Source organism: Callionymus lyra, chromosome 3 (genome assembly GCF_982586985.1).
Source record: "Callionymus lyra chromosome 3, fCalLyr1.hap1.1, whole genome shotgun sequence".
In the NCBI taxonomy this organism is placed as follows: domain Eukaryota; kingdom Metazoa; phylum Chordata; class Actinopteri; order Syngnathiformes; family Callionymidae; genus Callionymus; species Callionymus lyra.
The window spans coordinates 32,033,951-32,061,337 of NC_141820.1; the positions used below are offsets into that span (position 1 = coordinate 32,033,951).

The window sequence follows — 27,387 nt, forward strand, 5'->3', positions numbered from 1 at the left end:
ATAGTACACAGTTATTGTGTAGATGTGCAAATATTTCTTTGAAATAGAAAAGGGTTTGATTTTGATTTTGTAAATAGAAAAAAAACATGTAACAGGAGCAGTATTTCTACTTGAACTTTCCTACCATCACTCCCCCTATGGGCTTGGATTAAAATGACTAGCTTTGATTTATTAAGCCGTGTATTAAAACAATGCAAAGCAAAGCACTATACTAAGTGAACTAACAGCTACCTAAGTATGGAAAGTGATGACAACTCACAACCAATTTATTTCCTTTAGTTGACATTAATGCTGACAATAATAATGATAATAAGCATTTTTGCAGCGCCTCTGAAAGATTTGTCGCATCTTTAAAATATATAGTGACGGTATGAACTGCTATAGTATTAAAAGATGAAATCATTTCGCCACTCTCTTAACTCTTAAAAATACTGCAATATGAAGCTTCATCAGCCCATAAATAGTCTAAAATGACTTGTTAGGAGTTGCTTTTATGCATTTTTAAAAACATGAAAACAAGCAATTAGGCATGCAAATGGAAATTTCCTGGTGAAAAACATTTCCAGAATTAACTAATTTAATTTAATTTCCTCTCTGAGCTCAGTTGCAGGTTATAATTTGTCAAAGTTTGATCAGGCCACATCAAATAAAAGCAAAACCTTTTAGCTACTTTTCAGCCTGTGTTTTGTTCGTTGTTGTTTTTTTTATTGCGCTACGGATCAGATAATTGAATAAAGAGTGGGACGTCATGGCAGATTGTGTAAAAAGATTCAGTTTCGCCTTGAAGTTTTACTCCATGGAAATCACAGTTTTGTTTCTTAGTTTGAGTCATGATGATTCTCAGCCTTCATCATGACTGCAGTTATGCCATTTTTTGACATTCTCATAATTATGGGATGAGTCAGACCCTTATTTAGAAAAGAACGAGGACAGCTACCTCAGAGATTCCAGGTGTCTCAAAAGACCTCACCAGGAGAAGACTTCTGTACAATTTTTTTTACTATCCTCATCACTTTTTTCTTTCCACTTGTCTGCAGGTTAACAGGGTTCCAGCTGCCCTCACCTATTGTCAGCACTGGTTCCCGGCTCACACTGTGGCTGCTGTCGGACTATGCTGTGAGCGGACAGGGATTCCAGGCTATTTATGAAGGTATGTATTTTTTTTCAACTTCACAAGGGTTTTTTGACAGATCAAGGAAAACAGTTGATTCTTTCATCAAATGCTCATGCATATAATCATCACTGTTGCTAGCATTGCTTCTGGTGTAAATTGGTGAGTGTTAATATAAACAGTTTTCAACCAAAAAGCAGTGGGATTGAGAACACGATAAAGGCTTTAATCTGTGAGCCTTTTTTCGGAGCTATGAATTAAAAGTGAAGGATCAACATTTGCAACATGCACCAAACTTAGTTTCAGATGAGCGTTCCATTTTAAAACCTGCCCGAGCGCAGACATGCTCTGCTTTATGACCCATGGCGGGATGGTATTAATGATGGCATCCTTCAAACTCATGCAGGAGGAGAAGCGTGTCTCGGGAGTAGAGGAAAGTACGAGCGAGTGACTAATTAGACTAATTACCTCGTAGGAGAACGTCAGTGTTTTGGAGATGTTTTGGTTGGAGCAACAACGAGCGACTTGGGAGGCTTTTAGACCACATTTCATGACAAGGGCAGGAAAGCATCTGCCTGAAGGGATCTTCGTCCACCAGTAGAATGGAGCGTTAATGCTGGCTCATCACGAGATATGGTTTAGGAAAAAAACAAAAATTCTTTCAAATCTAGAGCTGGGTGTCAATCAAACACTTCCGATATCAGTACGAATTTATTTGGTGATGATAACAACGCTAGCCAAACAAAAGTAGAATTAGAAGATCTTGATCTTGATCTGTCTCTGGGAACTGAAATTAAGCATGTTCTGACCCAGATTAGTACCGCAACCTTAAAACCAGTGGCATAAATTAACCAAAGTTTAGTATCCAGCCAAGTTTTAGTCTAAAGTTGATATTTTTCTTTGGTCAGAATGGTTTCCTGTCATCACAGTAAGCAAGTAAGTAAGTAAGTAATTTATATTTATAGGGCGCTTTTCCAGACCAGGGTCACAAAGTGCTACAACAATCAAAACAATTTGCAGATTCTGATCCACAGACCTCAGAACACGAGCTGGGGTGTAAGGCTGGATCAGATCACTGATGTAAGGAGGAGCCTGACCATGAATAAATCTGAAAGTAAGAGCCAGAATTTCTTAAGTTGATCCTGAAAGAAACTGGAAGCTAGTGAAGAGTTTTAAGGATCGGAGAAATGTGAGTTCTTCTACTTGAGCTGGTCAGAATTCTCACTGCAGAGTTTTATATTAACTGCAGGCGAGACAGCTCCTTTTTGTTAAGACATGAAAACATAATGTTGCAATAGTCCAGATGAAAAGACACGAACGCATGGATTACAAGCTCCAGATCATGTTGTGACAATGTCATAGGTTTGAGTATACATTTTGTTTTGTTGCATTAAAGTGTAAAAACCAACGTAACAAGAGCAAGTCATTGTGGTGTTTATTGCTCTACATTAGTGTCATGATGACTAAGTCAAGTAAAAAAAGGCCAAGTTGTACTATAGAGCTTTGACATTTAAGATAATTTGGTTTGTCTACAAGTGGTCGGCTTTTAGACAAAAAAAATCCACTGTTGTTTCACATTATGACTCACCGTGTTCAGTTACCATTCTCCGCCTCACAGTACACGCGTTGTTTTACTTGCCTGATGTAAGAGGATAAATTGATAAATGTCTTTTGTTTTCCTAAACCTATCTGTGGGCAATGTGTGTTTTTGTGTGAGTCCTGACAAATGTGAGTGGGTTTTACTCACTGGATGTCCTTCAATTTTCTCAAATGGGATTAGCTCCTTCTCTTTTTTTTTTCTCTTCCTTGTATCATGATTGGCTTTTCTCAGCGCAGTAAGACGTCACAATCCCACATGCTCTTTTTATTATTAAGACTCTGCTTACAAGCCACCATTTTGGTGTGATCCCATCTCGTTTATATTAGATATCAGCTCAGTTCCAACCCACACTTGCAATAAGCCTAAGTGCTGCACAGTCCATCTTCCCAACACACTGCGTAATGGTCGAGATTGCTCTGACTCTCTCGTCTTCCGTCTCCATGGAAACCGGCATACTCTTCCCTTCCCTATCTCTTGACTAAGTCTTTACGGATAATCTTGAAACCTATAAAAAAAAACTGGAGGCTAATGGTGAGTGGTGGAATTATTATATTTCTCTGGAAGAAAACATTTGCATTTACATTTACATTTTTTTAATGCTTGATCTTAAAACATGTTGTTGCCTCCTCTTACATTTTTTTCATCCTCTTTAATATTTGCATGAGATTATTATCTAGTCAACAGGCCAAGTCTAGTTCCTTCTAACTGGGTCAGCCAGGGAATCAGTAGAATAAATTATTTAAAAAGAATGAATTACAAGTGCTCGCCACAAAAAATCCCCCAATAAATGTGTTTTGTTGAAACTACAACCTATTTTTCTTATCAAGAACACCAACCTCTTTCTAGCATCAGCAGTGGTGTCCTGAATGTGAAGCAGTTGCTTCTGCAGATGACCATTTAACACTTCTGACACCTAATTAACGCTTCATCATTTTCAAGCATTTCACCATCCGCTTAATGAAGACACACCCTTATTCAAGAAGAATAGGGTGTCATGAATACAGAAACACAATACTGTGAGCTTATTTTTTTTCTTGTCCTGAAGTTTTCAGACCTTTTCAGGGCAGACGAAGACCTTTGAAAATATGCTCTGGTATATACAGTATAAAAAAACTTCCTAGTCACTATTTTTCCAACTCCTTATTCATCGTTCTTTTGATGGGAAGACGATGTTGCAAGTTGTGTCTCTGCTCCAAGTTTTTTTTTGTCCTTCACTGGAGATAAGCATCATTCTCAGGTGAAAGGATCCTGTCGTCATAGAGGAGAGCAGGCTTCTGAGACGACTGTTAACTGGAGCACGAACTCAATCGTCACCCGTTTAGTCGAGCCATAGCTTTGGATGCTGCAGCTGACTCTGATGTAGACGATTGCGCAGGTATCCTTTTCACACCTGACAATTAGTGAAGTGCAGTTCCCTAATGTAATATAAATCAAAATAGCTGATAATTTCTCCTACGATCAAGTTCTTGATGGTATCTTTTTACATCCAAGTTGACAGCAAAACTTCATAGTTGTAGTTGACTTTTTATCGTATTTTCCGCATTTTAAGGTGCACTTGAAAGCCTTTAAATTTCTCAAAAAAACACAGTGCGCCCTATAATCTGGAGCGCCTTATATATGAACATTACCTGGTGGGTGATTTGTTTACAAACACTTTCATGACTCTGCGCAGACTGAGCCGTGGGCCGAATTATGTCATCACAGGATGGGATTTACTATGCATGTCAAATCATGGCGGACATTTATAGAGTAAGATTACTGCCACCGTTTTGAGCGAGTTTGTCTGGGTTGTTGTACACTCAACTGCGCGTTGAACCAGTCATACACGTGCGTTCAACTTCTCTGCTGCTCGCTCAACATTTGTCTGCTCACAACACCAGTCTCATGCGCTGCTGCTTGAAGCCTTTTTAACATCATTTGCAGTTTGACTTTATCTGAATGTTTTGTTGACATTCCCTTTAGCACAGCTTTATCTAGTGGATGCATAACGCAACCCCAGTCAAACGTTTGACTGTATCTTTTATTCTATGCACCTTATATGGTGCGCTCTATGTATGAAAACAGTTCTAAAATAGGCCATTCATTAAAGGTGCGCCTTATAATTCGGTGCGCCTAATAGTGCGGAAAGTACGGAAGTTAATGATGTGAGTACATTAAGTATTATTCTGTTAACTGCTGGATCTTTTTCACACTACATAGGACGCAGCACACACAAACACCCTCTGACGAACATATACTGACACTTAAAACATTCTCAATTAACAACTGTATGTTTTAGTAAGTAAGTAAGTAAGTAATTTATATTTGTAAAGTGCTTTTCACAGAACAGTGTCGCAAAGCGCTTAAATAACAGAACAACTGTGGGACAGAAAACTGGAGAGTCCAGAGTAAACAAGAAAGTAAGTAAACTTCCCATAGAAAAGATGCAAGCGAACCCACAGCCTTCTTATTGTGGCAATGTAGCGCTAACAACTATGTCACTGTGTACCCCAAACAGTGAAATATATTCAGCAATACTTGCAGACTTTATGTAGGTCATTGAGCCAAACAGGGGGTGAAAAAAACAATAGCTAATAATGCATTTTTAATAACCTAGAAAGATGTCAAACAATCCATTCTGTTCAAGTGGTGCAAACACATCCACACACACACAAAGTAGGAAAATATGTGTTTTTTGCTTGTGGTACCAGTATAACAACAATAAGAATTATTTAAAATAAAAAATAAAAAAGGATGTGTTTTACTGAGTATGTGTCATCGCTTTTGTGGAATTGAATCATCACGAGGGAGTCCCATTGTGAAGGCTCCCGAAGTGGGCTTTCTGTCATTCTTTAGTTTGAGTGTTGAGGTTAACCTAGGTGTGTGTGTGTGCAGTTGAAAACAATGTATGTTGTCCTCCCATTCCTGTTTTTGTTTTGGCGTTCCTGACAAGTTTTTGTTTTGGCGTTCAGGTGTCTTCCAAACATAAATAATGCAGACTTTTTTTTATCCCTCACTACATCCTGACGAAGATGGGAGGAGATGTTGGGCTTGACAAGGGAGAGTTAGAAACAGAGACATCAGCACCGCGGAGAGTGGAAAGCAACTGGATCTAGGAATGGACATGATATAATGATGTAAGGAGGGAAAAGAGGGATGGTTTGAAGCTATGGTTGAAGTTAAGAAAAGATGGTGAGTCACCTTTGTGGTAGAATGACATCATTAAAGTTTTAAAAGCTATGAAATGAGACAAGGGCAGACAACCAGAAAATACCATGTTATTTATTTTTGTACCTGATTATTGCTAGTAACTGAGTGAAATTTCAGAGAATATTTTCAATCGGTTATGTTGGAAAGAAATTAAAAATGTCCTTTTTGAAGTAGGTAATAAATAAACTGGATGTAATAACAAAATATCCATAACTATTATTTGGCTTAAGAAATTATGGTTTTGTTTCAATGGAAGAGCTTTTTAAAGCAATTGATTACAGAGTGCCATCTAGTGGACTCTGAAAATAAGGGTGTTGCAAAATGAAGCTTCATCAGCCCAACATTAATACGTCTGTCTATTTTAGCTAGAGCTAAAGCTATTTCAGAGTTAAAACAAATTTACTTTTTTGATATCAAGTGATGCTGTTGAATGCATGGAATATCTGGAAATTAAGCTTTTATGTATTTATACTTTCTTTTTATAAATATATACCAAAACTGCCAAAATGTATCTGTATAAATTGGTGAACAAAATATTATTATATAAATCCCATTGTTTTGTTACTGGAGTTAAAAAGTGTTTTCACTTTGTTTCTATAAAAGGTTAAATCAACTATTGGATTTCCCCCAAAAACCTCATTAATGTCACAATATTTTAGTGCATAAAACAGAGTGTGAGGAGAGTCATGTGTGTGTGTGCTGATCATTGACACATTTGTGTCCTCCTGATTTAGCAAAGCTTGTTTTGCTTTGTAAAGTGTAAGCCATGCCTGAAGAAGGGGTCAAAAAATGTATACCAAAGTGCAACAGAGTTACATCACAGACAGGAAATCAGGTCAGAGACGACAATGATTAGCCTAGTCCTGCATACATAAGCTTCAGAGTTATGCATTTTTCAGTTTGTGAGCTCACCACCTCCAAATAGCAGCAGAGCCTCTCATATCCTCTGCGAAAAAGAACAGCCCCTCCACTTGAGGTTGCATCCTCAGGACGTCACCAAAATACACAAACTTTCTCAGAGTGAACTTCTTTTTTTTCGGGGGGGCGGGGGGGAAAGGTTGCTGATGTCGTTTCTGTGTTATAACTCCGCAGCAACGCAGCAATTCTGCCACCTTGTGCAAGTGTTTAATTAAGCGCCTCGGTTGGCCTCTTTGTAAATGTCATCAGCCCTGCCCTGCGGATCATAGACTTTGATGTAATTAATTCAGGACCAGCATCACCCCTCATCCCATCAACAACCTCCATGTAAGAAAGGAGAAGAGTTCACCTTTTGAAACCGAGCTCTGTTTTAATGAAGGCAATTAAAGAAAAGAAAAAAAATAACATTTTCACATGCTTAAGGCAATCGCTGGCTCTGCACTTGATGTACTCTGGCGTGTTTAACTAGTGTCAGTCACTTTAAAGAAGACATACGGTTCCCAACGTTTTCCACTCTACGGTCGTTCCTGACTTGTTGCTACCCCTTGCTTCTGCCTTTAGTCAGGAGTATTTGTTTTATATACGTTTTAAAACCTTTAAGCTCTTCTTAAAATCAACCAATACACATACAGATATTTTATTTATTGATTGAAATTGAAATGTTCAAGTTATATAAAAGGACAATTGTGTTAGGTTTACTGGTTTTTCATTATATAAAAAAGTTTGTGGATTTGTTTTTGTAATGAAAAACTAATTTTATTCTATAGTCCTAGTCTCACTTTATGGTATTATAACATTTGGATAGTGTCAAAAAACGATATGTTTGTGTAGCCCAACTGAACAATCCCTATACATTAAGAGAAGCACCTTTTATGACACTGGATCCTAGACGCTTCCCTGGTAGTAATGGTCTGATGAAGCTTCATGAAACGGTATCATTATTTTCAGATTCCACTAGATGGCTCTCTCTGCACAATAATCAATTACTTTGAAAAGCTTGAAACATTTATACTGAGGGTGACAACTACTGAGCTTAAGAAAACAAGAAATTGCTTCATGAAGCTTCGTCAGACTATTTCCAACCCTTGCGTAGTACTTCTAGAATTCCCAACAGGGAGTAGTCAATGGGGCAGACCCATGACACCATTCTATACACCTATAATAGCTGAGATTAGTTTCAAGAAATGGGGCAGTCAATCGGATGTCATTGCAAAAATGCCATAAGAAAATACAAAATAATCATAATACTCTTTCCTTGTAAAACAATTGCAGCCTAGAATTTTAATCAGAGAGTAAATATGATTTACTCTTTGATTAAAGAGAGTAAATATGATTAGCATGGACAAAGGCTGAGCTTCGACTTTCTTTGGAGATCCCGAAGAGAAGCTGATCTCAAGGACCATAAACCTTGTTATGCATTAAGAAGCCTGATTGTGTGTAACATGGTAAACGTGGACACCATCATTGAGAAAAATTCACTGAATGAAGTCCTTGTCCAATTGAAAATTCCAAAAAATGCTTTGTACTTAGATTTATTTTTATTAAACATGTTTTTTTGTCTTTTGACTACCAGCCCCTTATTCTATTGTACATTTCCTTTTCTCCATTTGAGCCAAATTCAACTTGGAGCAGATTATTCAGACAAACTTGCTCAAAACAACACATTTTCTTTAATATTTTAAGATGATATTTTATTAATTAAAAAAAAAGAGGAAACCTTTCTGTGACAAGAATTCCCCAAAAAATTAAGCTACATGAAGATCATGATTCAAACATAAATATTCATATATCAATATACATTCATATGTTTTAGTTCATAAGCTGATTGGTTTTCCTAAGTAGGACAGTCAAGTTGTTCATCCCCACTTATATCAGCTTGATTTTGATAAGGACTTACTTCTGAATTAGTGAAGCATCTAATTCCTGCAACTTCAAGTCCACATTCATAGTTAAGTAGCTGTGTAATGTAATACATCATTAAGATTACTCTGTGTGTACGACTATGCATGTTATCATTCATGATTAACTACCTGGGGACAGGCATGAACAGTAACCGATGCATTCTCTCTTGTCGCTTTAATTCATACCAACCAACTGGTCCTGGTTGGCTGCTGTGTTCAATCATATCGGGAGCAATGCTCTAATTCGCTGCTATCTTTCAGGCGGGGGGTATTGATTTGGCAGCGCCCATTCACTTTACTCAAAACACATTTCATTAATTACGGCATATTCAAAGTCTGAGAATGTCATAGGTCATTTAAGACAGATATTCTTTTCTGTCAAAATTAATCCCTCAATATGTTCAACATTCTGCAAAGAGTGTAAAAGAAAAAAAAGGTTGCATCTCTGTTCATTAAATGTTGCATTACATGCTAAATTAAATGTATGTTTATGGTATTTGTATATTAATAATACTATTAATAATACTAATAATAATACTAGCAGAAATAACCAGTGTCAGTACACAATTAGAAGAAAAATAAGATTGTATAGTTGAATATCAAAACATACAAATAATAAGTGAAACCATAAAGCCACAAGTAAACAATAACATAAAAAAAAAAGTTTTCTGAGTTAGGTCAATTTGCCATAAAAAGTATCTTTAAAAAATGAAATAGTTTAGTTAGATCATAGAGGTGTCCAATAGTTATGTGCTAAAGGATGTATTACAAAAATCTTTATAAAACAGAGCATTCAAATATTTTTTTTAAATATGTTTAAGAAGGAAATTGGATATTGTATTAGCAAAGTGCGATGATATATAGTATCATCAATAGGTGACTGGAAATTGGTGACAAGGACTTTCTCCCTAGTGGTGCAGTTAATTTGGAGGGGATTACATATTAACACATAGCGAACATGTTTTACTCCCTTGTCAGAATTTGTTAATTAAGAGACACCTAATTAGCCTTAACTTAGTATATATTCAAAATTGTATATGTTTTATTTTTGTGTGTATGATTTTTACTTTGGCCTGGGTACATTGGAAAGTTTTGAGAAATGTTTAAACAATTTCCAGGAACAGACATTTGACAGAAATGGCATGAAAGAGGGAACATCAGTTGGATTTTAAAATGCTTGCAAACATTTATTTACATATACTGTATATATACAGTATATATATATATATATATATACAGTATATGTTACAGTTTATAACCTAGAATTTGACACAGTCTTTAAAACAAGCTCTCACACTCATGTTTTCGACTTACTGAAGATGAAAACACTGTTGCAGAAACGAGATTTTGTTCTGTTTGACTTTTGCTGTATTTCCTGCAATATTGTGTCTCACAGGAACACCTGCTTTATTTTGCCCATCACCTCGCTCTCCATGATGACTTGATTCAAAGCTTCTTTTCGGTTTAATGAGGCCAGGTCTGGGAATAAGCTGACATTCAGCGTCAGGAGCTGGTGAATGTGATTATTTTGGGAAATGCATATGACATCAGTATTGTCTTCTCTTGCACATGTTCCTTTTTTTACCCAGGGATCTCCTCATTTCTCCCTTTACTTAATTGCCTAGTTCCTTTTTAATAGAAAAGAAACACTTAACATGGTGGTTGACAGTTTTCATTCTTTTCTAGACATTAGGTTTTTCAATGTCTTGTGTCAACCGATCAAAACATGTACAAATTGTAGGGCTATTAGAGGGAAGTGGTTGACCATGCAACCAACTTAGCGATAAAAGCAGTGCTAGCATCGTGGTAGGTGTTTAAAGCATTACATCTAAGAGCTGAGAGTCACATCTAGTGGGCTCTGAAAATGTCTAAGTAAGTAAGTTTTATTTGTAACGTGCCTTTCACAGACCAGGGTACATTGTATAGTATATTGGGCATGAAAGGAACCATAAAAGTCTGTAATTAATAATATCTTGATTCTTTCACATATGTATCTGTTGAGTCTGTACTGTCCTTTGTACATTTCTACTCTCACCTTATAGTGAGAAAACTTTAATTAGTGTCCAAAGAACTAATTGTTTCAGTGCAGGGTAACCGAGCTTTCAGTAGACATTGAGCAAAACCATTTGAGATGGGAACACTTTGATGATACTTCGTGGACACCTTTCATGTAGTGATTGACACAAAGCTTCATAAAGCAGTATCCTTTTTTTCAGAGCCAACTAGATAGCGGTCTCTGCTCTGCAATCAACTGCTTTGTAAAGCTAGTTTACAATCTAAAACTGAAGGACCTCACACAGGGAATTTAACAATCATGATAAGCATGTGGCATGGGCTTCAGATAGACACAGTCATGCCAATCATTCTTGTTGCTAAACCAAAATAATAACAAAATAAAATAATGGAAAACGAGAATTATATATATATTTTTAAATGGTTTTAATGTTGTCAAGAAAAAGTATTTGTTGGCAGGCTGCCACATTTCTGTCTTATCTGCATAGCTTGTGAATGTTTTATGCATTACAGAAGTCAACTGAGTCTTCTTCTATCTTAAAAATAAACCGCACCACACAGCCAGCTGTCATATAGACAAATGAGGCACAAGGTCCCCCACGAAAAAAAAAACAAAACAAGAAAAAACAGAACCATAAGAATGGCATGACAGCTTAATTTAGCTTGTGAAGCCAAGCATACAGCACAAGGAATTTGGGTTAAGCAAGAATCACTTTACTCATGCGTAAGACGCTTGCACAAAATATTTTGAAACATTTTAGGGCTAGTAAAGTCTTCCTCTAAACTCTTCTAATTGTCTTGATAACCTGAAGTTATATGTTTATTGTTCATTTTCCAAACTGGGACATAGTAAAATGGAATAGCTGTGGCAAGCAACCGCATATGAAGCAGAGAGTGCCACCTAGTGGAAAGATACTGCTTCATGATAAGTTAATAGGCCATCGTTTTAGTCTAAGATGTGTCTTATTCTGCTTCTACATAGGTTTCACTTGGATGGAGAAGCTGCCAAGATAAGCATTTGAACCTCCTAGTTTGATGTAGAAAGTTTAAAGTAATTGCAGAAAGTATCTTGTTTTCTCTCTTTTTCTGGCACTAGCGGTGGAAAGGTAAGGCTAAACTTTGAGTTTCTGAAACTCTGAAAAAAAAAAGTTGTTATAAATTAATTTAACAGGCTTTCAATGTTTTATGTCATTGATTTGTCTGAGTATTACATCCTGGGATTTTCGTACCAAACGAAAGCTCTTATTTTCATCCAATTAACCCAGAGTATGTCATTGCTCAAGAGCAAATATTTCTTTCTGGCCCCATGTGTAAAAAAATCTATTTCTGTCATAAATGTTAATCTCTGTAAAATGTCAAGCTCCAGAAAAGGGACAAACAACTGACTGTGTGCGTATACAAGATGATTGATCGTATATGTTTGTACCCCAAAGAACTCTCTGTGTTTCCCCTGCCTGAGGATTTATTTATTGTTCTTGGCACTAGTGGTCGGGTTTGGGTGAGATGGATATATATCGAGCTGTGAGTTTTAATGCTGTTTGTAGACATAATATCTGAAGGAGATAATATCTAGAAGTAAAGTTTGACTTGGTTTTGGGGGGTTTTCTCTGTTTTATTAGATGTGATGTGTCATTGATAGCGGTTTTCCTGTGCATCACTGTCGTGCAGATAAGGACAGAGGAAAAAAGGAGGACGGGAAGCGATTGAAAGGAGACGCGAAGGTTAAATAAAGATATTGATCAGTCTTTCCAATGTGCCTTTACTTCATCAAGGCATTGAGGCTCTATACTCTGTACAAGTCAGGTAACAAAACTGTGTTGAAAGAAACATGGGTAATTGATTGTAGAGCATTGACCCCACTGAATGACTTTTCTTTTTCCCCATGTGTCTAAAATAATTTTCTTTTCTTATAGTGACTTGAATCTATTTACTGAAAAAGAAAAGTACAAGCTGGTTTCATAACCACAGCCCAAAAGAAGAGCATTTATATATTGACAATATATGTGTGCAAACTCCTCTCTGGGCGGGCCATTACTGTTTCCAAGGCAACATAGAGAGTACAGATAGGCTGAGAGCTGAAAACAAAATGGGTAAATGCAAAGCCATTAGACTCTGTCAGAAAGGCAGCAGCTAATGATGATATGAACACTAAGCTGATTTACCTTCGGAGGATGTACTGCACTTGCTGTTTCTTTTACTTGTAAATACACTCAAATATCCATGATACAAATGCACCACACTTTTATAATCTTAATGTGACTCAAAACTCAATTCATAATATGTTTTTAAAGAAAGTTGTCATGAGATTTTTACAAAAAAGGAATTTTAAGGTTTGGTTTGGCTCGTGGAAGGATCCATACATGATGAGTGATTGGATGGTGAAACTTCATGAAGCAGAGGCCTATTTTAAGGCCTCTGCCTTAGGTGGCGCACTTCAATAGGAAAGCTGTTCCAAGAAATTGGTACCATCTTTTGGGCTCTGAAAAATACCAATAATTAGTGTTAAACTGAAAATGCGTTTAGTTCTCTACAAGTAAGCTTTTTTTTAGTACAAAAGTCAAACTGTGTTGGATTCCATGTTAAACTTGGATTGATAACTAGATGTCACAGAAACTCAAAGACAATTCCTCAGTCATCTTGGGTAATACGGGCCTTTTTTTAATTAAAATACTTTAATATCATTCCTCTAAAGCAGCACTACATACTGTTATATCAGCACCTCTTTCTAATATTTTTGAAATGATAAGTTTAGTTTTTACCAGTAATCATGTAGTAGATATCTATTATTTTAACAATGCTCTTCAAAGCATAACTTTGTGGTCCAGAGACACTGAGAAATGTTGAAGTAACCTGAAAGATGGAACAAGTAACCAACCCAACGTTAACCTTTATGTTGTTTTGTAAAGAAGTACACATGTAGTACCTAGCAAAGCAGTCTACATGATGTTGCATTTGCATTTTTCTGACACTCCAGGGGGCCATATAAAATGTTTTTAATATTACTTTTTGCTGCTTTAATAAAAAAAAATGCAATTTTACTAAGTGAGATATCTGTAGCATATTAGTGACTCAAGAAAATGTCCTGGTTTATATGGTTATTAAACTCTGATTTACCCTTTATAAGAGATTTAACTCTTTGAAACACCAGCAGTCGCCACTGTGCCTGTCACTGTCTGGTTGCTACATATTTGTATTTAATCATCAGGAAAATATATGACCACTACCGTCCAATTGTTAGCACACAATGATTTTTTTAATTGTTGTATATAAACTTTTGAGGATTAAAGTTTGTGTTTGTTTGTTAGAGACAGGCTTGATTTCCACAATTACTTCTCATTATACTGCTCATTAAATTTAACCACCCTTGGACAACTTGCAGATAACATTAAACCCACAGCCAGAAACCTCTGTGTCCTACTTGACTCATCCTTATCATTCAACCACCAAATAATAAAAAAAACTGTCTTGTCCTGCTTTTAACAACTTCAAATAATTTCTACTACATCACATGACCCCAGTTTAAGCCCCATTGCAATGTATTTTTAAGTTTTACTTTCAATTCTCAATCGGCTCTGGCCCCCTCTACATATTTATCTTCGATCCCCATGTCAGGTCCCTGTTGATCTATTTTAAAAACACACTTTTATAGGCTTTTATGTTGTCACCTTTTAACTCTTAACTGGATCTATAATGTTTACTACAGTTAATTCATTATTTTACTGTATTTATCTGTTATTAACTACACAGATTCAACTGCGTCTATCTTATCGTTGTTCATAATGTGCTGTTTTTAATGTACTAATATTATTATAAAAATCACATTTGATTTTCTCCTTCCTAGTTATTTTTTGACAAGAAGAACATAAGGGAAGGTTTTTTTTATATTGAAACTTTGGTACTGAAAGCACTTTCAGGTAAAAAAAAAAAACTGCCTTGGTGGATTATTTTTTTGTTTTGTCTAAACAGAGAAGCAGATCGTTTTGATAATCCCTTGATATTTAAAACACTTAGCAGCTCTCCCTTGAGATAAACACCAAAGCAATTGCTCACTTCTGTAAACACGGCTCTGTTCTGTCAACTGACAGACGATCTGCATCTACCTTTAATTTTCAGCAACCCTCTTCGTGTTTTGGGCAGAATGTTTACACGGCCTGGAGTTACTCTCATGGATAGCTAAGACAGTCCATTGATGCATTCAACAGTCGCTCTAACCAGAAGTGATGGAGGTTGCCAGCTTTTGCCTGGCCGACGTGAAGAGAACAGGAGGCATTGATTGAATTGCTGCTTGACAAAGCAGAAACTGCTTATTGAGCTAATGCACCTGTGTGTTGAAATCGATCTTGCAATGTCACTCCCAAATGCATAGTAGGAAGAACAGGAAGGTAAGAGGTCCAGGAAAGAAAGCAAGTGATTGCATGGACTAGATTGTGAGTGCTCGTGCTCTGTAATTCATACAGATGTGATTACAGTAAATCTATCACGATGTGTCAACATACCATAATGAAATAATCAGATAATTCCCGTTCCTTCGTGTGCTTGAATTTACCTTTAACGACACATAAACAGTCTTAACGTTGATTCAACAATTCTGAGCTAATATATTCAATATTGCTGATAAAGCTTGATAAAGCTTTGTATTAAACGTCACTTGTGATAGACTCATCCTGATATGTTGAAAAGAGAAATTATTTCTTCTTATTTATTGCTTCTTTCTTAAGGTTCTTCTAACTATCACGTATGCATTTTTCAAAATTATGTTTACGCTGTCGGTCTGCAACACCTTTTCATTCCAATGTAGCAGAACAGCAGGTGGCTAAGCATAGCAACTTAATTACCCCCAAACAGTTGGCATTAGTGATAGACTGAAGCTTATTTTCAGAGCCCTCTAGGCATCACCCTCTGCTCTATAATAAACTGCTTTTAACAGCTATTCTAATGTAAACTCACATCATGTTTCAAACTAATGGGTCCCCAATCTTTTTCCTGTGAGGGCCACATAACTTTTCCCTTCTCTAATTAGGGGCGGGGGTTAGTTTGTACCAGAAAAAGTGTGACGATCACAGGGTTGGCGAAACAAAAAAATATATTGTTTCATTTATTGTTTCCCAGATTGCCAGGTTTCCGGGTTCTTAACAGAAACAAGTCACGAAATACATTTTAGGCGCTAACGGTTTCTTAGCTTCTTAGAGAGTGGACAAAAAAAATACAATTTATATAAAAGAAAAACCCAAATGCAGTAGTTTGGGGACCATTGCTATAACTAGTTGGCACCATGAGATTCCAGCATTTAAAGTATGTGCATACTTAGACAAATCTCATAATTATTATTAATTCTGACCAGGACTTTACTCAGATAAAGAAATCTAAAATCCAGAATTACGGTATAAAATCGTTAGAGTTAAAGTTATGTTACAAAGCCATCATAATGCATATCATATTTCATATTCATTACCTCATCGATATCCATCCTTCATTCAGCCAATGGAAGTCTGGAAACAGTAAATTGGTCCAACTGCTGCAAACCAGGACATGGCAACTTTTGTAACGTTTAGCAAGTGCTCATGGGAAATGTAGTATACCGTCGGGCTAAACACTACCACTTTAGTCCACTGGCTTCGCTCGACTTAAAATCTCATAGAGCTGCTTAAAAAGAGAGAGATTTTCCATCTTATTTATGCCATATTTTTTGCTTGATGTCCCCTCAAAACACATACAGCTTATTTTTTATTTAATTGAATATGATGGATGACAATGGTCCACTAGCATGTGTGTATATGTGGACAGTTATGCACACTCCTATGCCCTGCTGTTGTCCATTGTGCTGCAAAGTGCCAAGTAATGACGGACGAGGCACATCCTTTGCCGCTTCAGCAGTGGAAGTGCTTAAAGTCTCCGGGCTCCAGGGACGGGCCATGTCACTGTCTTCCATCCAAGTGACTTATGGAGCTGCCAGGACAAACAGCAAAAGGCTGCTTTTATTCGACCGGTCGTATGAGGCTGCCACCTCCCAGACTGGAGTGATAAGAAAGAAAAAAAAGTTGGTGAAGGGAAGGAATCTTGCTGTTTGTTAAACAGATGCCACTAAGTGCTGCAGCTTGGGTAATAATTTGTGGGAAATTTCTGATAAATGAAAGTGCATTCCAGGAAGGAAATTAATGGAGAGTAATGTATGGTCGTCTTAGCCATTTTTCAAAATTGCTTTCTCATTGTTTCTCTTAAGCTCTCGTGTGTGAGAGAGTGTGTGTGGGTTTCTTTTCTATTCCTTGCAAGCTTGTTTATATGCGTTTAGTGTAGGTGCCCTCAGGAGTAAATAGAATAGATTGTGATAAATCGGTTTAAAGTACACAGTGCAAGGCTCTGTGTACCTGTAATTCCTTTGCATGAATTCCATTTTAAAAAACGCCCAACAATGTATTTTTTAATCCCTTGAAAAGTTATATGATGCTTTCTGGTTTGTAAAAAGCTCTAGGTGATGTTGTTCCTGTATGTTTTTGTTTCTGTTTCCCTTGATATTTAAGTATCTAGAACACAGTTGACCAAGGGATGGTGGAAATCCTGGATTGGAAATCGATGAACAGAGAAGACCACCAATATGGTTAATAAATGCTGTATTTAAGCAAATAAAGATCATTACCAAGAAGGATTCTCAAGTTTCTGTTAACGATGTAGAAAGATAACTTAAAGTCATAACCCCCCACAAAACAAATTATTTTTTGGGGAAAATGACCAACTTTCATGTGGACCTTTTTGAGATCTATATAATACTTGTCAGAGTTTAAGTATCACGTTACAAGCAAATGTTTTTTTTTTATTTACTCTGAGGTATATTTATCGGGTAACATGACAATCCTCCAAAAGCTGGATATCGCAGTATTATTCATCTGAATGGAAAAAACTACCCACATTTTTTCTTTAGGCAACAATCTGTAATAAGAAAAAAATACCGCATATCAGAAAGTGTTGTCAATTCCATAAAAACATTCCTTTGCCATTGCTAAATGCAATACAAACATTTATGAACAAAGATAAAACATATTTCTTTCATCATCACTTCAAAAACTCTCTTGTCACTTAAGCCATATATCAAAGTTGTGTACGATTAAATTGTTTCTTCAATTATGGTCAGAGTTTCTCCGTGCGAGTAACTCTTCGAATTAAACCCATTATTAAACAAACAATGAAAAAATAGTGTAAATAATGTAAAATGTTACTTAATATTTCTTTATGGTATTGGTATCTAATTATAGGATCATTTAGGGTCCATTATACTAGAAAAACATCACAGTACTGTTTGAAAGGAGCTGTCAAACAGTTCTCCACCCACTTAAACGAATAGTTTCAATTGTTTAAATGTCCTTTTTAATATTAGAGCACTATATGTAACCCATCAGGGATGAGCTGTTGCACTGGCACAGATTCTTTAAATCTTTCATCGCTGCAGCTAATGCGCTACCAGACGCTGTCCTTGTGTTTATGCTAATTCAGTTGTGATGGAGAAGGAGACTTTAATAACACATTTGAGCTGTTCAAAATAAAGGATTTGGCGCAGTGGAGCATTTAAATCGTGTGTCATTCTTTCTTCTGAACTCTTCATTCCACCGACTTCTTTTACTTTGCAGGATGATTTTTCTGTTATTAAATCTTTTTTTGTCCGGTTTTGTTCGCGTGTACTTGTAGCGTTTGTTATGGGAGGTAATTTAGATTGACTTATTATTATTTTATGGTGTCTTCTCTGTAGTAGCGACAGACACAGTTTATCTTCTGTGATGTCTTAAATTGTGAAGTTGTTAGCATCATTTTTTAGGGATGTTTTGCAGGGTTTATTTTTGATCTTCAACAACTAGAATCAAATGTGAGTTGTAGCTGAGAAATCTGGGTCAAGATCAAATGAATAATATAAAAGATTCTATCGACCAGTGGCAGACTGGTGCAGCTGGTAACTGGGTTTACTTTGCCGATTTAATCAACGTTTTGATTCCCTCCATCGACACATCACAGAAACTACTCATTTTGTTTACTACTAAAACTAAAGATGGAATTAAAGAACAAGATGATTTTAATAGATGGATATTAATGGTGAATATCATTGTATCAGTTCTGACAACACCCAACCTTCTTATTGTATCATCTTAACCAGTTGAGAAGCAATATCCATCTGATAACACTGCGAAAAAATATCAAATTAAAGTTGTTTGGGGTTTTTTAAAACACACTTTTACCCTCCTTCTGTTTAGATGTGTCTTTGTTACATCAGTAGATCCCAGGAGCCTCTTCCCTGGATGTTTGGAAAAATATATTGCAATTTCAAAGAGCAAATATTATATCGGTTTTAGGCCAGGATATACTGTATACAATCGACCAGTCTGAGGATCTCGGTCAACAAAAAAATATTGAACGAAAAGAGACATGGCAATTATGTTTTGGAGAAAGAAAAAAGTTTGGTATTTGGGAAGTATTATGTATGATACAAGTTACCACGACCTTGCTTACTAAATGAGGAGAATCAATCAATATTTTTTCACAGCTGAATTGGACACAGTTTTGAGATCGAGCTGACCTTGTTGCTTTGGGAAAGCATTGATGCACCTGACTAAGTAGGATGAAAACAAGCGTGACTTGAGAAAAACAAGCATTTTCAAACTCAAAATGAGTTTTGCCTTAAGTCCTTTTCCCTCCCTCTAATCTCTTCCTTAGCCACTTATCCATTGCTGGGAGATGTCAGCAGGGAGCACCAAACTTCTCTCGGCCTGAGGCATACAGAAATGTTTCCAGGCATTGCGAGGATATAATCCCCTAAACTGTCTTGTTGTGTCAGTCCAGTTCCCTGTAACACACGCAACCTGAGCGTACAGCCACACGACATTCCTACCAGATGTCTCACAACCTTACCTGGCTTACGTCAATGCAGGAATTGTGCTGTCAGCTGGGTAAAGGTCCAGAGATTCCGGATGGATGAAATATAACGAACGAGTGCTGATCGGAGACGACAATAAATTGGCCTCACAAGGCAATGGTGGTTATTATTTAAAAGAAAGAAAATGTTAATCTTTAATAATATCTGGACAATTCTGTTCGGCTTTAAGTGAGCCAAGAGTAGTTTATAGAGTATGTTATAAAAATGACTTTTGCTTTTACATCAGATCAAACATACAGTTTGTATGTCAAGTTTAGGACTATTGAGAACAGTTTTGCTAAAGATATTTTCTTTTTATTGACTGTATTTTGATTATCATCTTCTCCCATTGTGTCTGGAATGTCCACTCAGGACTAATAAAGGATTATCTTGCCTTTTATCTAAAGCAAGTCAACCTCTTCCCCTTAAATCAATGTTTTGCATCTTCCCCAGTCACTTTGTGGCCTCTTTCTCAGATCTGTAAACTTCAAAGGTTATCTTCCATTTATTATTTTATCCTGCACTTCCCTCTCAAGCACTCTAATACTGACAATTACTGCATCTTCTCACTACATGGCAAACCATCTGGCCTACTTCATACTGTTCCACAAGAGCTACCCCTTTAATTTAATCTTCAACCATGTCCTGTTTAACTCCCAATGCAGTCCTGATAATTTAAACCCTGACTCTTGCAAGTCTTCTTCTTGACTGTAACTCTCTATGTCTGGAAAATGGCCCCAAAAATAAATATTTAGGCTTATTTAATTGTCGTTTAAAATTCGTTTTTCAACCATTTATATTCCTCATCTTGAAGCTAGATTTTCAGTGAAACAAATACATTTTTGTTGCCGTGCTTGATTTATCATTATTATAATCCAAAATTATGTGAAAAGTATTATATTTACAATATTTGAGTTTACTTTCCATGTGTTAGTGTTACTGGAGGTGAACTTCTGGCAACATTGTGAGAGAGTGTATACAAGACATGTGTAACGTGACCATGTGTTTTCTGTTTCCGCAGCTTTGCCCAGCTACACTTGTGGTAATCCGGGCCAGCTGCTGAATGGCCACCAGCAGGGCTCCACGTTCAACATCGGCGACAAAATCCGCTACGGCTGCAGCCAGGGCTACGTGCTGGAGGGACACACCACCTTGTCCTGCCTCGCCACTTCAGCAGGCACAGCTGCGTGGGATTTCCCCCTCCCTTACTGCAGAGGTGAGCTTGACCAGTCATAGAAATAGAAAAACTTTAAAGGATTTAGTTTAGTAGAAATTTTCCTTATTCTCTTACAGTAATGAACTATTGTATGACATACAAAAGTTATAAATTAAGTAACAAAAACATAAAAAAAACTGTTGATTTTTGTTATTCTTTATAATAATAATATGAGAAATAAGAGGAGGAATATATGCTATTCTTCATTTAACCGTCCAAAGTATGAATGTTTTGCAATAGCAAACTGTGGGCTAATGTTGGCTAATGCAAAACTTTTAAAAGGTGATTCCACCAAGCTATTCAAAACTCCCATTTAAATCTGCGTCTCAAAACCTTTCTGTTGACATGAGGTTTTTTTTTTTTTTTTTGCCCACCCACGTAGAACTAAAAGGCAATTGTTCAATGTGCTCCACATTCTCTACAACAAAATGGCTTTCGACTTTACCATGGATTCATGTTTAAGTCCCGACTGCGTTTTAATGGGGACGGATGATTCTAATTAGTTAATATCCTTTCCAAAAAAAGATTTATCTGTCTGCATCCTCTGATTAATAACTGTAGGGTTCTCTTCAGATAACAGAGGATAAGAATATGTACTAAATTTACTATATTGCGTTAGGAGAGGAAGATGTATGTTTTTGATTTTCTTTTTAACTCTCAGAACAAAGAAAATATTGATGTTTCCGCCTGATGTTGTGTGAGAGAGAGAATGTGCTGTCTAGACTTATAAATAATAATTATTAATAATTATTTAATAAAAATATCCTTAACATGATGGTTAACAGTATAGAAAAAATAAATATACCATGAAAAGGAGTTTTTAGAATTATGCCATCATTGTATAATGTTTCATTGTATCTTTCATCAGTGTGTGTCTGTTTTCATAAAACTTTATTTAATACATATTTACATTGGAAAATGTTATTAAGCCCCACCCACTTAATTGATCTGTTTTTTCTGGAGATTAAATCTTTTTTACCATAACCACACCCACTTTGCTGTGATTGGTCAAACATTTGTTGAGGTTTGTTGCCACATGTCATCAATCACGCAAGTCTCCACCTCCAAGGGGCTCGTTGTATAATCAAAGCGGGGTCTGATTACAGCTGGCTGGAGGAGGAGTAAAGACCATTATTACCTCATAATGGGCTTCAGTCTTGTAACCTCTCGTTCGCTGAGATTTTAGAAAGAGGAGAACTTAAATAGAATGTAATTAACTTTAAACATTCGAAACCTGTAGGGAGTCAGAAAAGTAAGAGTAGCATATACAAAAACATGTTAATGTGTGGTATCTTAAAACAAGTACTTCTACCTAGTTATAATTATAAATGAAGAATTTACAGTCAACGAGCCACGTTGCACAGGCCAGATATACAGTAGAATGCAACACTTCAATCCTTTTGGATAAGTGTGAATTTCCGAATTTCAGAAGGACTGTAAGGTAGACTACAAAATAAGCGTATCCCCATGGCAATTACATACTCGTTGAATCAACATTCTACATGTTCCTCATTAGCATGTGCCGGAGGTTACCCTGGCATCTTATTTAACACGACAGGACATCATGTGTTTCCGCCTAGTCGGGGTTGTTTGCCAGTTGTCCTTTCTCACAGTTGGCAAGAACCCTGCAGTGATGACACCTGCCTGTGTGTGCTGTCTGAATCAAGTTAACACGATTCCTCATGAATGGTTCACTGTAGGATTTATTCTAGCTAGAGCATTCATACTGGACAGACACAACAGTGGCGTGAAGCAAGGCTGTACAGGCTCTTACTCTGTCATTAATGTTTTCAGCGGCACTGTCTTGGTAAAACACATATTCATTCAGTCAATACGCAACAGATAATAGCCACTAAATGGTTGTGTCATATTCAGTACACACACATATGTGACCTGGAAATGAAGTTTACAATAACCACTATATCCGTGATGGGCAATTCAATCTCCACATGTGTTCTACATGTTATACAGTGGCTGTTGTTAGAGGAGTTCAAACAATCCAATTCCAAATAATAAAATCAAGCTTAATATGCAAACGTTATTTATCTATTGTATCATATTTTTTTTATATTGAATAAAATCTCTAGTCCTTGAAGAAGCCCTATAATCCTATTAGAGACTATTAATTAATAATATGAATAAATACAAATGTCAACCTTATCACTTATTAAAGGTAAATTGACTTGTATATGAGCATAGTTAAGGTGTAGCAAAGTGTTCTATAGACAGACATGGTTGATAAATCATCCTAACACCCACATACATTAGTCAGGCGATGGAAAGAACACGACACTTAGTGTTTACTTATGAAACACAAATTGGTCTGAACAAATCTGTTTGAATGTGAAATGTTAAAGAATGAAGTGTCTTCTTATGTGTTTTTTGACAATCATTTGAACAATTTAAACCAGATAAACCACACAGGAGATGCATTTAATTATTCATTATTCATTATTATATTAACATTGTATTACTGTATATTATATTATTTATTATTTATAAGATTCATGTATTCATGACGATGGTAATTCTATTCTATTTTGATTGGATGGTCTCTTCATCACTGTTACAAATTATGTTTAAGCAAAAAGCATAAATAATTTAGTGTCGAGGTTTGTTTTCACCATGTTCAATTCATTGTAGTTTTGGATTTCAATCTATTAATACAATCTTTTAATCTGCTGTTCTTGTGAGTATTAAGTAGTAAGGTCCAAGCAAAGTCTTACATATGATTGCTTTTTTCTTTTTCGTAAACTTCCACCGAATATAAATATTATTTATTTGCCCAAAAAACACTGGTACAAGATACTCAAGTGTAAAGCCGGGCAGGAAACTTACAGAGGTGTTGGACGGAATCCTACTGCATAATTTAACTTTTCATTCAGTCTTTGCAGGTAATTTGGGTTTTCGAAAAAAGGTCATCTCCTACCCATGCCCAACAACAGCAATGTTTTGGTTGTTCTGGTATTAATAATTAAACAAAAATGGACTAACCATTACGTTACCAAGATACCAAGATTAACAAAGCTATCAAAACGTATTTTAAAAAGGGTAAATGTTCACACAAATATCAAACGGTGTAAAACACAACAACAACATTTTAGGCTTTTGTGAACTATTTTAATTGAAAGACAAAAATCACCAAAATATCATGGCCGTATATGCTGATCATGTTGATCATGATTAATTAAATCTTTATATTACTTCAATCTGACTGTTTCAAAATTATGAACTATCTTCCCAAATACTCTGAAAGCTCTTTACCGGTCATAGACTGATGAGGCGTTATAAAGCAGTGTGCTTATCCCTGCTTTTCTCAAAGTTGCCAAGTTGTAAATATTATTAACATGATTCCATAGAATATCAACGGAATAAAAGAGGCACTAGTTTGACTACTTACTAAAGAAATAAGAGGATATATATATTTCACTATACAGAATATTGTCTTGCTACTTCAATTTATTTAGTTTAAATCAACCAAAAAAAGTAACAGATATATACTTTATGAATTCAGTAGAAAATCCCCCAAAAAAGGAAAATTAAAAAGGCAAATGTTTTACCAAACAGATACGTCTGCTCTCATAGTCTATCCTTGTCATTCATTTGATCAGACTGTTAAGACTTTTAAGTAAGTAAGTAAGTAAGTAATATATATTTATATAGCGCTTTTCGAGACCAGGGTCACAAAGCGCTTTAACAATCAAAACAATACTCAAAAACAGTACATACTTCAAAGATCAAGACAACACAGAGAACAACACAGGAGTTCGAGAAATTCAAGGAAAAGCCTGCACAAATAGAAAGGTCTTAAGATGTTTCTTAAAGGAGTCCGTAGACTCCATCAAGCGCAAAGAGAGAGGAAGATTGTTCCAAAGCTTAGGAGCAACAGCCTGAAAAGATTTCTCTCCTCTGGTCCTGAGCCGTGTGCGTGGAACCATAAGTAGATTCTGATCCACAGACCTCAGAGACCGAGCTGGGGTGTAAGGCTGGATCAGATCAGTGATGTAAGGAGGAGCCTGACCATGAATAGCTCTGAAAGTAAGAACCAGAATTTTAAAGTTGATCCTGAAAGAAACTGGAAGCCAGTGAAGAGTTTTAAGGACCGGAGAAATGTGAGTTCTTCTACTAGAGCGGGTCAGAATTCTCGCTGCAGAGTTCTGAATCAACTGCAGGCGAGACAGCTCCTTCTTGTTAAGACATGAAAACAAACTGTTACAATAGTCCAGACGAGAAGAAACAAACGCATGGATTACAAGCTCCAGATCATGTTGTGACAGCATTTTCCTAAGTTTAGAGATTTTTCTCAGTTGAAGGAAACAGTTTCTGGTCAGTTTTCTACAGTGTTGAACAACTTTTAACAATCTGTGCTAGCAAGAAGACATTACATCGGATCAGTGGATAATGTTTCTTCTTTAAATTTTATTTTTTTTTACTTTTTAAAGTTAAAGAAGTGTCAGTTTTGAAGAAAGGCACAGCGAACTTATAAAATACACAGCATATTATGGGCAGTAAAAAAAAAACAGGCCTATAGAACTCCTCAGTGGGCTTACGTTTTCAGGGTGAGAAGCTGGAACTGTTGCCTAGATGAGATAAGCAAAGAATTGAAGCATGCCTAAACACTGATGCGTATTACACCAAAATATCTTGACAGTTGAATCGCTCCCCATGCCTTCCCAGATCATGGTTACCAGGGTGTTGAAGGAGAGGGTGAGAAAGCTTCTTATTATTTATTAGAAAGTGTAACATCCTTAGTGACAGGCTTGAAAAACGGCACCATTCAACCATGGGAAACATTTTGACATACGTGGAAGGATAAAATATCTTTGCTCATCTGGGTTGGATCTTTGCGGTCAATAAAATGTGTATTTATATATTCTTTATTTTTCGCCTGCGCACCTTCATCGGGCAATAGTAACAGAAACCCAAAAAAAGGAGACGAGGTCGGAGTGAAAAGGAGACTTTTGAGTCACAGACTTTACTTGAAGTGTGAAGAAAATGTTCTCTGTGGAATATCAATGCTTTTTCTCATCCTTTCTTCTGCCTGCCGTCTACTTCCTGTCACTCCCACTGCAACAATCACCTGTCACCCGTCTCACCAGCTCTCCCTTTCTTTATTGTCCTTCCTCCCTTCACTTCACCCGCACCTTTCCCTCACGCATCCCGACTTGTCATCTGTCATCCTCTTCATCTCCTCCTCCCTGGCCCCACTGTCGTGGTTTCCATACTATTTAAGTTCACACCTCACAGGTTTCCTTTTGTCTGTGTACTCTCTTACCTTCTCTCAAGTGGAAGGCACATTGGATGATAGACATCCCATGATACTCCTTTTTCTTCTTTATAGGGTTCGTATTAGAATATGAATTAGTCATGGTCAGTTCATGTGTCATTACTAGAGTTTGGTAGATCAGAAATGTTCGATACCGGTACTGATAGCGATACCTTCACTTCGTTACCGGTTCCTGAACAAAGTATGGTTCAGGGTTAGTGTTAGGGTTAGGGTTAGGGTTAGGATTAGGGTTAGGGTTAGGGTTAGGGTTAGGGTTAGGGTTTCTATACCAATTTAAAAAGATTAATTCTAACAAAAGAAAATGACAAAATACTTCTAGAGTTTATTTTTTAGCTTCTTTAAATTTCCATTTTTTACAGAAAAAATAGTACAAAATAACACTTGCTTAAAAGTGACAAATCAATCTGACGTTCCCTGACTTTGTCACTTTTCACTTCTTATTCCGAAAATTGTGTACATTGAAAGTTTTGATCATGCGTTGGTATCAAAACCTGGCACTGAAAGACAAAGCATGTTTTAACACACACAAACACACACAAATAACTTCCATACCCAGGCCTAGTCTAGCTATCCATCTCTCTGGCCGTTAAATATCTCAAAAGTGAAGATCAGAAATATTTTGTAAGTCAAGTGACAGTAATGATGCATTCCTTTACGACACTAATATTGATGTGGCTTGTCAGGTAATATAAACAATTGATGTACATTTTATTAACTTATATGCTTTATCGGAAAAAAAATAATTCAACTATCTCAATCATGTAATCATGTACATGTAATCCGGGCATACATCTTTGTGTGTAATACAACAATTAACTTGGAAGTATTCTGTACTAGATGTCCCCTAAAGTCATTCCAAAAAATCCACACAGGAAAGATAATGCACAATTAGAGGCACTAATGATCATATCGGTAACCAAGGAGGGAAATTGCTGTAGAAACGCTTTAACTACATTTATTATTTAATGGTGTCCTTAAAACAGTCTTGAGGAGGAAATTGTTGCTCTGATTAACACAAATCTGAATTAATAAGGATTTAATTACTCCTTTGTATGTTGCCATCCATTGCATCACACATTTTCAAGTTTCCCAGATGACTGTAAGTACGTCGTTGAGCTTTTTGAAATCCAATAACTGCTGTCATTCTGGCCTTTGGCTAAATAGATTTGAGAGAAGAGACATGTTGCAACTTTTTGCAGTCAACACATGTAGTGTTTGATCTTCAAGATAATAAAAAGGGATTTCAATTATTACTATAT

The 27,387-nt window shown here is 36.4% G+C and overlaps 1 protein-coding gene across 1 annotated transcript in view; it reads left to right on the top strand.

Moving 5' to 3' along the window:
* The window catches only part of csmd2 (CUB and Sushi multiple domains 2), a 194,854-nt gene that overhangs the window by 46,591 nt on the left and 120,876 nt on the right, over positions 1 to 27,387 (top strand). Inside the window, exons 3-4 of the mRNA XM_087787555.1 lie at positions 1,038 to 1,150; positions 20,647 to 20,841. Of these exons, the coding sequence (XP_087643681.1) occupies positions 1,038 to 1,150; positions 20,647 to 20,841 (308 nt within the window). The remainder of the gene's footprint in view (positions 1 to 1,037; positions 1,151 to 20,646; positions 20,842 to 27,387) is intronic.